This window comes from Vulpes vulpes, chromosome X (assembly GCF_048418805.1).
Source record: "Vulpes vulpes isolate BD-2025 chromosome X, VulVul3, whole genome shotgun sequence".
NCBI classification, from domain to species: Eukaryota; Metazoa; Chordata; class Mammalia; order Carnivora; family Canidae; genus Vulpes; species Vulpes vulpes.
The window spans coordinates 57,360,879-57,374,748 of NC_132796.1; the positions used below are offsets into that span (position 1 = coordinate 57,360,879).

Genomic DNA, 13,870 nt, shown 5'->3' on the forward strand with positions numbered 1-13,870 from the left:
AGTATAATAGGAATATATTAGTGGAACCATTCACTTTTGCTTTTCTCTGACCCCTTACGTATTATCATCGATATTGTTGTTGTTATTATTTTAAACAAGCTGGAGCAAACATGGGCTGCTCATAATTAAAACACTTCTCCCAGTTTGGAATTTTGTCTCCTACCCATTAGAATTGTAGAGAGATAGCAGTCCTGCAGCAAAAACAGGGACACAGGCTTTCTCTGTGGATTAATTAGTCAGGAACTTTTTATATTGTTAAGTGGCTCTTAAGCGGCTAATTCTTGACTGTGAAAACTGCTTTTCCTGGGCAATGCTCTTTAAGGAAAAACTTCTTCAGTCCAGTGATTGGTGACTAAGGAAACGATGGAGCACAGGGGATTGGGCGGGATCTCGGCTCCTAATAATGCCTCCTTGTCCAATGAAAAGCATTTCCTATTGAGACCCCCAAGAGTTCCCTCAGCCCTCGCTACAGCCCGGACTTTGGGCCTTTTCTTGTGTCCTGTTTGTTAAAGGCCAGCCAGCTACCGCATTCAAGAGAGCCATTCCTTAACAAAGAAAAGAGATAAATGTAAATAAGCTCACATTTTCAGAATGAGCGGTTTGTTGTAAGAAACTTCGGCAGCCCAGAGCCTGTTACTTTGGGCTGGGCTAATCTTTCCCTGTAAAAAAATTAATGGATTAAAATATGCACTTCTAAAGTGCAAGTTGTCCATTTACATGTTTATTAGCTAATTGTCTACAGGCATGAGCACATTCTTTCATCTTGCAAACTCTTTCTTGGGGTAAGTCTGTTTGAGAAAGATTTGATTTGGGTGTTTGGGGGTGGAGGAGCGGCATAACAAACTTCAGCAGAATCACTGATGCTTTGAGTGTATGGGGAAAGAAGTTATACTACAACAGAAGTGCTGAAGAGGGATCCTCGTGTTGAATCGTTTTAAAAAAAACAATAATTTCTATTGTTTTGGCAATAATATTATTTCAGTGGAAGAGATACTGGATTTTCAGGCTGTTGTTTCATGTAAACACAGTTGTCCTAAAGAGCGCATTTTAAATCAGAGTAATTTAGAAATTCTTCTGGCTAGCTTTGTATTTCTTTGGTTTGCAATTAATTTGAGCTAATGTGGTTTCTATTATTATGAGGTTTCTTTTATTAAAACTATCTGTGGCAGTTTGCCTTTGATGCTTAATTGATTTATGGAAAATGTGACATTTCTATACTGAATGATTCATGAACTTTACCATAAAAGAAGAAAGATGTTTAAATACAAAACTAATTCTGGCATAAGTTGAATTTGATATTATATTTGAAATTAATCACTGTTTTCCGTACAAGTGCAATAATGTGACATTTATAACTTTTTGTATATGTTGGATATTTTAAAGACTTTTAGTAACAAGATCTTGTTGAATTGATAAATATTGTGTTTTAGTTATTTTGCTTTAGGAACTACAGTAGTGTGATTCATCATTTTTTCAGCATGGAAAAGACCAACTGAATCTAAGGATTAACATTTAGAGCTTGGTGGGATTATTCACTTTACCAAATTATACCATTTTTCTTTTTATTTGAGTAACATGAAGACAATAATGTCCTAAACTCCAGATTATCCAGTGGATTAGAAACGTTTATTTTTCAGAACAAAACTCCAAACATATCCCGTTAACATAGAGTGTACATCCTTTTGCCATGTCATAGTTAAAAAGTTGCACTCTTGCTAAAAAGGATGAGTTCAGCTGATACACTTGATGGCATTTATATTCTAAAGCATTTCCTACCAATCAGAGATGTGAATTAATGCCCAACTGGAAAAATCAGCCTGATCTTCCAGAATTTGTACTCTTTGTGAGTTAAAGAGAGGAATGGGAAGATACCTCACAGGAACACTAAGGCCAATCTTAGCTAAAGCTTCATCTATTCAATTTCCTTTGAGAGAAAACACAGTGAGAATTGTTGCCCTTGCTGTGGTGTGGTCAGGGACAAATTGTGTAGTTGTCCTTTTTTTACTGTGTATGGTTATCATGTATATACCTTGATCTTGGCCTTCTTCAGGGGGAGGGAAAAAAAACCCTATAATATATTTATGAAGATTAGTAGTGAAAATTGAGAGCTTAATAGGAGATTAATAGATTCCCTAGTTGTCCTTTTTTTACTGTGTATGGTTATCATGTATATACCTTGATCTTGGCCTTCTTCAGGAGGAGGGAAAAAAAACCCTATAATATATTTATGAAGATTAGTAGTGAAAATTGAGAGCTTAATAGGAGATTAATAGATTCCCACCTACCACTGGGAATCCAGCCTTACTTTTAGTAGGTAAATAATTGGTTATTAGAACAATGCATAGACTAGGTAGTCTACTGATTATATATAGTTATGTTCTGAAGTACTTTGGCAATCTTATATTTTGAGAAGACAGGTAACTGGGGAACAGGTAGAAAAAGTCAAGGATTAAAACCTTACACCATTAAAGCCAATATACCTGCTGATATGGGCACAAAGGGGATGAGGAAAAAGAGGTCATTAGGAAGACCTTAGGATATAATGTCTTGATCTGTGATTCTTAGCCCCTGGCACTAATTAATAATATTTGCTTCTGATATTAAAATAAATCTAAACTATGTATGGTAACACATGTTAGTTAGACTTATTGTGGTGATCATTTTGAAATATATACAAATACATAATCATGTTGTACACCTGTAACTAATACACTGTTGTATGTCAATTATACTTCAATTAAAAATAAATAAATATAGCAATAGTTTCATTGAGTTTAATAAAAATTAATTTCCTTTATCTCAGACTTTGAGGGATTATTATTTTTATTTTGCAGAAATAAATGGGAACAGATGGAAACAACTGATAGGAGAGAATAGCCAATGAGGCCACTGCCATAGCATCAGTTGAAGGCTGCTGACAATCAAAGCTGAAGGTGGAAGGAGAATAGAAACTGAGGTCCAGAAAGGGACTGTGAATTGCTCTCACACAGTTAGTGATGGGGCTGGATGTGGCCAAATTAAATGAATACCAAATATGAAAACCTCTGGGTATTTGAACTTCCTAGTTTGCTTGTATTCCAAATAAAAAGAAGTTTTCTTCATAATCTGTATCAATTGTGAAGACCATAAAAGAATGTTAATGCTTTTGTCTTACCTTAAGATAAACCAGTAAATAATATTCATTTTATTTAAAAAATATTGCTTCCTAGAGGAGTGTGAATATCAATTCTCCTTAATATTAAGGTGATCTCAAATATATTTTAGATTGTCTCATTATTTTTTGTTTTGGTTCTATTAGATTAGAGAAAAACTATTAGAGAAAAATTTCAGAAGAGTTGGAGGGTTTTTTTTTTTTTTACCAGTCTGCTTTGTTTAGGCTACTTTTGTTCAGAAGATGGTGAGATATGACCATGGTGTAAGTTTGGCACTAGCAGATGATGCTTCTTTATAGGCAGTAAATGAATAGTGTTCAAATGCAGGTGGTACTTGTAAGAATTCCATTGCTGAGTATTTCTAGTTCTATGCCAGTACTTTGGGCAGAGCTGTGATTTGAAGATGTTACAGAACATGCTAGGCCTAGGACATGCTAGTAGAAGCAGCACTGATCATTAGTGTGCTAATAGCCAGTAATTGAAGCCTTGTGAATATCACTGTAGTTCAGGTGAGAAAGAAATTCAGCTGGGGTCGGGGTGCAGATTAGGGCCAAGGCAGTGCGGTCTCCACCAGTTGTTCCAGACTTCTTTTCTTTCCTCTTCTCTTATCAAGGTCCCTATTCAATAGTAAGATTTTGCCAGAGAAAGAGAAAAGAAAAAAACAACCAATATAATTTCAGGCCAAAAAATATAAATCTCCTTTGTTCAATTACTTTTTAATGTAATGTATTTTCTTACAGAAGAGGATGAGGTATTTTTATGCCTTTGTCATTAGTTATCTTTAATGATAATAGATAATACAGACTCATGGACTTTATGTTTGTCAACACAAGCTATAAACGATGGCTCATCAGTTACAGGTTTGAAAAATAAAATGTTATCTGCAACTCTGTAATAAGAAAATCCAAAATATTTAGGTACTATTTTAAAATATGTTGGCTTTAATTTACTGATTTATATCATATAATACTTTTCTTTATCTTATTTTTTAAAGATTATTTATTTATTTATTCATGAGAGACACAGAAGGAGAGAGAGGCAGAGACACAGGCAGAGGGAGAAGCAGGCTCCATGCAGGGAGCCCGACGTGGGACTCGATTCTGGGTCTCCAGGATCATGCCCCAGGCTGAAGCGGCGCTAAACCGCTGAGCCACCTGGGCTGCCCCATTTCTTTATCTTATAATCTTAGTATACATGTTATTGGGAAAGTCTTTCTATGGGACACTATTGTGACTAATTCTATCCCATAGCAATCATTGGAGGAAATCCCTAAAAATAGTATCTCCAGAAAGTTCATTAATTATCCAAGTCTTAGGAAATCTTCATTGATTACCCAAGTCTTAGATAAAATCGGTGCTAGAATATGATTAAACTGATGTGATGAGTACCACTCTCCTGGTAATAACTTTCTCCAAAATTCTTAATTTCATTCTCCAACTTTTTTTTGTAACCAATACTCCAATACCTCCAATTTATTGTAGATAATAAGACCCAGGACTCCAGAATGATTGGAGGCATTGTGATTGTTTATTATAATTCAGACATTTTTGGTGTAGATGTATATGGATCCTTTGATTTAAGCCCTCTGTGCCATTGGTATATACCTTTAGAGATGGGAGACATATTATTTTATTTTATTTTATTTTATTTATATTATCAAAATCAGTATCTAAGTATGTCAGGTGAATTGGTATGAAAATTTATAACTAATTTGCCTGCTTAAATAGGAATAATAAATCCAATTCTCAGTTGGCATGTATGAACCACACAGAATTTGGAAATTTGTTTGTTTTACAAACAACCAAAATATTTCCCAAAAGTTCTGGGGCTTCTGCTGAGATAATAGACAATTTCATAATATTAGGTTAAGCAATTTCTCTGCAGTTATCTTACTTTATAATTGTTAGAGAAAATTGTACTTTAGTAGGGTTGATGCAATCTTTGGCCTCATGATGTTTGAGCACTGAAAAATATTATTTTTCAAAGATTAGACTGTGTCATCAGGTGAAGGGTTAGTGGGAGACGATTATTTTAGTGAAAAAAAATCAAGTTAATCACTGAGGTTAGGATCTGCTCAGATTAGGGCCTTTGTCAATTTCCTGATCTTTTCAAATAAAGTGAGGACACAAAACAGCCATTATAATCTCAATGCAAATCAAAATCAACATAGAGAAATGATTTTTAACAGGATATTTCTTGCATCAAAAATAAGTGAAGCTTATCAATCTGAGCATTTGACACACCACTTGGTTTGCTTGGCATGAAACCTGATAGAGATCAACTTCCCTGTTCACTTCTGGAGTAAAATATTTACTTATGGCTTCCTCCATATTAATATCATAAGACTAAGTTATATTTTAAAAACTATTATGAAACATCAACCAATGCATAGGAACATCAATTAGAACCATGTGTATAATGGTGACCTGTGCCTGTAACTTGGTCTTATCTGTTAGCAGTCACTCTCATCTGAGAAGCAACAGTCTAGACATATTCCCTATTATTCCAGCAGAATGGTTTCAATCTGTATGTTTTTTGCAACTTTTTTGTATTTTTTTAGTTTGCTTCACTGCTAGATATTTATAGGCAAGGACACAATAGGTTTTGGCTTCCTCTGAAAAAGTATTGTCAATGTTCCTAAGTTTCAACCAGAGTAGAAAGAGGAAATTCTCTAGGGATCAGAAGCGCTCTGATCTGACCCAAGCTCAATAAAAATGGAGCAAGGTAAAAGAATTTGAATATACTCTGCCTTCAAGGCCTTGTCTTCCTAAATTCTGGACTGTCTTTTGTGGGGGAAAAAAAGAAAGCCAGCCTTTCTAGGCCACTAGGAATATACCAGGAGTTAGAACTTTGTTTTCAATGTTATCATCTGAAAGTTTAGCATTTAGTGAAGTAATTTAGATATTCATCTTTATAGGGCCAAAAAGCTAGCTCCACTTCCTCCAGTAGCCCTAAAGACTCCAAACATGGCATATTTCATCATTAGAATTTTTTAAAAATGTGAACACTACTATGAACTGTTAAAATTGAGTCCATATGTGTAGGTCAAGGTTACAAATTCATTGACGGTCAGATTACCCTTGGTCAACCTCCAGGTGATCTGCTTCCTGCCCGTTGTCAGTGAAAATACATCCACCCAGTATTCTGAACCTCCTAGATGATTAATTATTGGAATTATTGCATGCAAAGTTCTTTACAATAGTCTCACACTACCTGCAATGGAGTATGTAATTAGCTGAAGTAGCCTATATTTTTTCTTTTTCATCTCATCTGAAGCTCATGTCTACCCTTTGTCTTCATTCAGTGCATGGTATATTGGCAATTTATGAAAATCTAGTGGTTAAAAAACAGTTTCTTTTAGTCCAAAGAAAGGAAGTCAGTCAGAAGAGACTTTGTTTTTTGTATACCATTGATTCTTCATTAGAATCAGCTTGAGAGCCAAATGCTTCTCTGATTTTCTTTAACCATAGCTCAAATGGGAGATAGTCCTTTTCAGGACACCCTCCTGGATTGTCCTATTATGAGAAAAATTGTGTAAAGGTTGAAATTTAAGGGGGCCTTTCTGAGGCATAAGGTATATATGGTGTTAGGAGAAAGATGTGTTGCTTGGTAAAATAAGTTTATCAAGAAAGATAGTGACACAAGTGTCCAGTTGTGTCAGGGAAAAAAAAGGAAAGAAAATCTTCCATCATGTTTCTTTGTGATTAGGTGGGACTGAATACAGGCAAGCTCATAAAATTACTCACAAGCCCTGTTGAATCTTCCATGCCTCAGCTGTGAGGCTCAGAGGTATGTTTATACAGGGAAGAGAAACAGTATAGTCAAGTTACAGAGTGAACTAGTGTCTGAATCAGAAATAGAACTCTTTGCTTCCAATGCTATGTTAAGTCCCAGCACCACACCCTAACTGCTAGACAGCAAAGGTGCTAATGTGTTCAAGCAAAGGAAAGCTATGAATAAGGCCTTAGTGGCAGTTCCCCGTGCCCTGTCTTCAGGATTGAGACTGTAATGCTTTCTTATCTGTGGCCCTTTCTCTCCCACAGGGTTTGGTTACTCAAAGTAGCAAAGCAGAAGTGTCAGACTGCCTGCTGTTGGTGTAGTATATATATATGTTCATCAACATAAATATACGTTAGTGTAGTATATATGTTTTCCATTCAATTTATGCATAAAACTGAATGGAAAACAAGGGAGACAAACTTCACCTATTTGAGATGCACCATCTTGGGAAGTACAAAATAATAGCCAGTGAACTAGAAGCAGGCTGTGTAAAAAGGTTATCAGTGGGCAGAATGGAGGGCCTCTGGGTACAGGTGTAGAGGCATCTGTTAATGAAACCATTTTCCAAATAATCTTATTGGCAGTACTTATTGTAGAAGGCAGGTGCAAGCAGATTATAGTGAATGAAACTTGGCTTTAATATAAGGGATTTTCCAGTCCCTTAATTTCTTTAGATTGTGTAATTATGTTACAGGAATATTTTTGACTCTCTTGATTTTTTTCAACAGTGAAAAAAAATGGCCTCTGGACTAATGGGGAGTGAGTTGTGGGTGTTAAAAATAGTATATAAAGTGGTTTAAGCAATTGAGGAGTTTGCCATTCTTTTTCCTTCTGCCATAGCATTGGTGAAACAATCTGCATAAACCTGGGTCTAGTTCCCAAAGTAAGATATGAGCCCCACTAACTTAGAGTTTTCAGGTTCTTCCTGTTTTTGCTGATCAGCTTCAGTGACCTTAAACATAGTGAATGCATATTGTTCTTTCTGAGAAAACTGGAAAGAGTGAGATGAAGTAAAGGAAGAGAGAGGATAAAATTTGAGGAATCGTGAACCAGAAATACCTCCCAAGGCCCTAAATAAAAATTAGCAGCACTGACATCTCCCCAGCAAGGTCCTCTTTCTTATACCTTTTCTTCTCCTCATTCTCTAATTCTTCAGTTTTAATTTCTTTGCTACTGTCTTTCCCATCTCCTCTTTTGCTCTTCTCACCTATTTTTATTTCTTCTCTGTCTGTTTTTTCCTCTCCTGGACTTTACTTGGTCAAGGTTCCTACTATACATTGCTTTTATTTATCAATGTTGAGCTGGGCCTGTGGGATGAAACGGCCAGGAAAGAATATGATCTTAGTGCAGTGTTAGGCTCAGGGGAGGCACTCCATAAAGATTTTTTGAATGAGAATTGAGGAATAGCAAGTTTCCAATCTTGAGAACTTTAGCTGTTAAAAATGACAACTCTTTGATTTAAATCTAATGAGTCATCTTTCCAAGGTCATTTCTCCCTCTAGGCACTGCAATGAGTGAATTTTTTTTCCCTCAAACCAGTTTTTTTTCTCAATCCAAAGACTGGCCAAAGTAGCTCTGTATCTTAGGCAGCTTTCTCCCTCCACTCCCTTCTCTGTTATATAGAGTGGCCCTTTGACCTGTTCCCTTGGAGTTGGAAAGAATGAGTAGTATAAGGAGGAATCACTTCACAAAAATTAATTTCACATTTTAAAATATAATCATATGAAAATCCATTATTGGATATGTCAAGGAGCAAGACCACTTTTAGTCCACATCCTCCTCATTGAAAATAATTCATTCAGCAGTTACTTGTCCATAGTGTATTACAGAGAATTAGAAAGACAGTTCCTATGGCAGCTGTTAACCTAGAAAGTTAGTAAGATTTCTATATGCACCTTAGAACAATGTTGGCCCAGATACCCAACAAAGATGATTAAGTTAATGACTGCTACGTGTATAAGCAGTGGCAAGCAAATGGCAGGTAACTTTTGATCAAAGTGTGGGGCAGGGAGATGGGCATTTATGTCAAATCTACCTTTCATATTTCACCTGTATTCAGCCAGAAAAGGTTTTATAGATTAAGGTCATTTTAGGAGCTGAAAGCATGAAGACAACTAATGGAATGGGCAATGGGAAGGGGAGAAGACATCCTAGGCTAGTATCTAGCAAGAGAAAAACATGAAAAGTGAACTACAATCTGCAAGAGGGAATATCTGAGATTATTATTTGAATTATCACCCTAGAAAGTCTATGTAATACAGTGAAAAATCTTTTTGCCAGGAGCTTTAATTAATGGAGGGATTCTTGCTCTCTGAACTCACGTTTTAGAATGAAAGGTGAATTAATAATTTACTTCAGAAGTTTAATTATAACTTCTTTAAGAGCATGTCCTGGAGGTCCCATATTGACCTGTAGTCTTGTGCAATGGAACTAGTACTTAGACAATGAAGTTTACTAGTATTGGAAGAGAGACTATATAATTCAGATTAGTTTAACAATCCTTTGGTTAGGAATAAAAAACCTGAATTCTGATTCTGATGATACCATTTACACATTCTTCTAATTTTGACATTGTAATTCTAAATTACATAAGCTTCAGTTTCTTCTTCTGAAATATGGTGATACATTCCTGTCTTGCCTACCTTATGGTTCTTGTGGGAATAAAATAAAACACATTTTTGAAAGTTAAATAATTCCATATGAATTTTAAACTATTAGTGTCATTTTGATTATTAGAGGTCTATTTCCCCATCCTCATTCCCTATCCCTGCTTGGGTTCTTAAGTACCCAATATCTTATTCTTGTTCATTGCAGTGCTACATGTAGTATTGCATACTGAGTGTGATCTCTCCCAATCCTGCAACATACTCTTGTAGTACATTTTAACATATGGTTGGTGCTCAAAGTGTACTTGTGAAACAAAATTGAATGTGTGTATTGTTTCCAATCTGAGTGGACAGGATATCTTTTAGTCCACAGAAATGAATGGAAGGCAGATTTGATTATTCATTCCATCTTGTCTCCCATAGGAGGAAAATATTTCTTACCAGTCTCTAGTCTCAAAGTGGTGAAACCTGCAGCCAGCAGGCCTTCTGAAAAAAAAAAAATCCATGGGTGACAGAAGATTCATTGACTTTCAGTTTCAAGATTTAAATTCAAGCTTCAGACCCAGGTTGGGCAATGCTACTGCCAATAATACTTGCATTGTTGATGATTCCTTCAAGTATAATCTGAATGGTGCTGTCTACAGTGTTGTATTCATCCTGGGTCTGATAACCAACAGTGCCTCTCTGTTTGTCTTCTGCTTCCGCATGAAAAAGAGAAGTGAGACTGCTATTTTCATCACCAATCTAGCCCTTTCTGATTTGCTCTTTGTTTGCACTCTACCTTTCAAAATATTTTACAATTTCAACCGTCACTGGCCTTTTGGTGACACCCTTTGCAAGATCTCTGGGACTGCATTCCTCACCAACATCTATGGGAGCATGCTGTTCCTCACCTGTATTAGTGTGGATCGTTTCCTGGCCATTGTCTATCCCTTCCGATCTCGTACCATTAGGACAAGGAGGAATTCTGCCATTGTGTGTGCTGGAGTCTGGATCCTAGTCCTCAGTGGTGGTATTTCAGCCTCTTTGTTCTCCGCCACTAATGTCAACAATGCAACTACCACCTGCTTTGAGGGCTTCTCCAAACGTGTCTGGAAGACTTATCTGTCCAAGATCACCATATTTATTGAAGTTGTTGGTTTCATCATTCCTCTGATATTGAATGTCTCTTGCTCCTCTGTGGTGCTAAGAACCCTACGCAAGCCTGCTACACTGTCTCAAATTGGGACCAATAAGAAAAAAGTGCTGAAGATGATCACAGTGCATATGGCAGTCTTTGTGGTTTGCTTTGTACCCTATAATTCTGTCCTCTTCCTGTATGCCCTAGTGCGCTCCCAAGCCATTACTAATTGCTTATTGGAAAGATTTGCAAAGATTATGTACCCAATCACCTTGTGCCTTGCAACTCTGAACTGTTGCTTTGACCCTTTTATCTATTACTTCACCCTTGAGTCTTTTCAGAAGTCCTTCTACATCAATACCCACCTCAAGATGGAGTCCTTGTTTAAGACTGAAACACCTCTGACCACAAAGCCTTCCCTTCCAGCTATTCAAGAAGAAGTTAGTGATCAAACAACACATAATGGTGGTGAATTGATGCTAGAATCCACCTTTTAGGTAATGAGAACTGTCTTAGGTTCAGATATGGTTGTTCCTATGATTTTTCCTATGCTATGAACAAGATAAACAGTTTGAAGCTAATGATACTGAAAATGGATTAATGTACTGAATAGTCAGATACATTTATTTGAATGTTTATTGTGCATATGCTGTTTTGTTCAATAATTATAGGTCAGGTCTAATTACAACAACCAAAAGAGATTGCCAAACTCTTCTGCTGGTTTTTAATTTCATTTATCACATTATGTAGGTAGCCAGTGGCCTTGACTTTAGTGATCTGGAGATTATTTTAAAAATTTTTAAGAAGATATTTCCATTCTGATAATATTTGGTAATTAGGTTGGGCCTATAAATATAGAACAAATTCAGGGATTATTTAAAAAAGTTTGTGTTAACTACTGATACGTTAGTCTTTTTTTACTTTTTCGTATTGTCATAGAATATATTTTAGCACAAGAACATATTTTAGCCTAACATTATTAATAAGAAATGTATCAAATTTAAAAGAGCTAGCAGAATTTATTGTATATATTTTGAAAGTAGAAACATAAATTGTGTTTGCCTGAATATGGATGGGAAGAAACAAAATTAGCTGGATTTACACATTTGTAGTTCCCAGCAGTGTCAGGTTTTTTTTTTTTTTTTTAGTTCTTCCCTTTTTTACACTACATTAAGATTTTCATATAAAACTTCAAATCCAGAAAGCTGCTAAATACATGTCTGAAATAAATACAAAATAGAAAATCACATAAAACAGCACGTGTCCATTTAAAAATTAGCAACACCAATATTTTTTCTTAAAATTTCCAATTATCTTTCTTTTGACAGACTGATTTTATAAAATATTGTTCATATGAAATTTTGTAGCACAATGCAGCCAGAATACAGCTGCATTTATGCCCTGCTCAGGAGCAAATTGAAAAAAAAACCCACAAAATAATAACAAAAAATAGAACACATTTAAAAATCTTTATTAAAATGTTCTTAATACTATTTTGGGGGGTGAGAGTAGACATCTGTAACTTTAAATCACTTTTTCTTTCATATTAAATTTTGGAGCAAACATAACCAGATTGCTGCTGAATTTGTGTCCAGGTTAGGAGCATATTGAAAAAAATACATAAATCAACCCAAACCAATACAACAAAACTCAGGAAAAAAAATAAAACCATAAAACCATAAAAAAAAACATAAAAACAACAAAAAATAATTCCTAATGCTTGCATTTATATTTTATTTAATTTTTGAGTTTCTGTAAATTTAAAAATACTGTATCATTTATATAAAATTTTGGAGTACAATACAGGTAGAAATCTGCTAAATTTGTGCCCACATCAGGATCAAATTGAGGGGGAAAAACCCATAAAACAACCCCCCAAAAAACAAAACACATATAAGTTTAGAACATGTATTTTCTTGAGCATTTGTAAAACTTTCAAAATACCATGACTTTCATATGATGCTTTGGATCAAATTGCAGTTAGAAAGCTGCTAAACTGGGACCCCTGGGTGGTTCAGTGGTTGAGTGTCTTCCTTCAGCCCAGGGCATGATCCTGGAGTCCCGGGATCGAGTCCCACATCAGGCTCTGGGCATGGAGCCTGCTTCTCCCTCTTCCTATGTCTCTGTCTCTCTCTGTCTGTGTGTCTCATGAATAAATAAATAAAATCTCAAAAAAAAAGCTGGTAAACTGGTGCCTAGTTCAGGAGCAATTAGAATCAATATTTATAAATATACAAAAGAAAAATTTTTTTATACTCAAACAATAAAAGAAAGTAATCTTTAAAACATTTTACCATGTACTGAATGAAATGTAGATATAAGAATATTAAGACATGTAGGTAGAAATTCTGAGCACATATTGCTTGAAAGGTGCTACATTTGTGCTCATTTCAGAAGGAATGAAAATAAGTTCCCTCATCTACATTCTTCACACTCACACACAAAACAAAACAATTAAAACATTGCAAAACAATAAAACATTCTTAAATATTTACTAATCAATTTTAAAATATTTGTGTATGGCAACTTAAAAATACTAAGACTTTTAAAGTAAATTTTCCAGGAACAATGCATCTTATAAATTGCTGAAATTGTGCTAGGAAGTGATTTTAAAAAACAGCAAAAAACAAAACAAAAACAAAAACAAAAACAAAAAACAAAACACCCAAACACCATAAAACAATAATAGGAAAGTAAAAATTTAAACAATGATCAAATTCTTAAAATTCTCACTAACCTTTTTTTCTTTCTCATGGTATATGATTTAAAAATATTGATTTTTAAGTTTACAACATGAGCATAATGTAATCTTATTTTTTTCTTACTTGAATCCTTTTATTTGATTCAATAGTTCTGTACTTTACCAAGTGCTCATCACAAGTGTACTCCTTAATCCCCATCACCTATTTCACCCATACCCCTATGCACCTCCCCTTACGTGAATCCTTTAAATAAAATGTTACCAAATGTATAAATTCCTGTTATTAATGGAAACCACCCAACATTTTTATACCAATTGGTTAATTATGAATTGCTACTTTCTCCTTCTTTATTAACGTTTGCTGGTGTAAAATTCTCCAACAACTCTATAACCCTTACTGAATGAGGAGAATGTCTTCATTGTGATTCTTTTTATAAATCAAAAGTATCCATGACCAGAACATTTTTGGATGCTTCAATACCAAATCCTGACTTAATAATGTTTGTTGATG

General features: G+C 35.1%; 2 protein-coding genes across 2 annotated transcripts in view; both read left to right on the forward strand.

The window, feature by feature from the left end:
* Window positions 1-423: 423 nt before the first annotated feature.
* P2RY10 (P2Y receptor family member 10) overlaps window positions 424-13,870 on the forward strand; it is a 304,372-nt gene continuing 290,925 nt past the window's right edge. Inside the window, exon 1 of the mRNA XM_072745017.1 lies at window positions 424-782. The gene's annotated coding sequence lies outside the window, so the exon portion shown is untranslated. The remainder of the gene's footprint in view (window positions 783-13,870) is intronic.
* LPAR4 (lysophosphatidic acid receptor 4) lies at window positions 655-12,944 on the forward strand. The gene is made up of 2 exons (XM_025985024.2): window positions 655-782; window positions 9,962-12,944. The coding sequence occupies exon 2, from the start codon at window positions 10,043-10,045 to the stop codon at window positions 11,153-11,155; it is 1,113 nt and encodes a 370-aa protein (XP_025840809.1). The 5' UTR covers window positions 655-782; window positions 9,962-10,042; the 3' UTR covers window positions 11,156-12,944.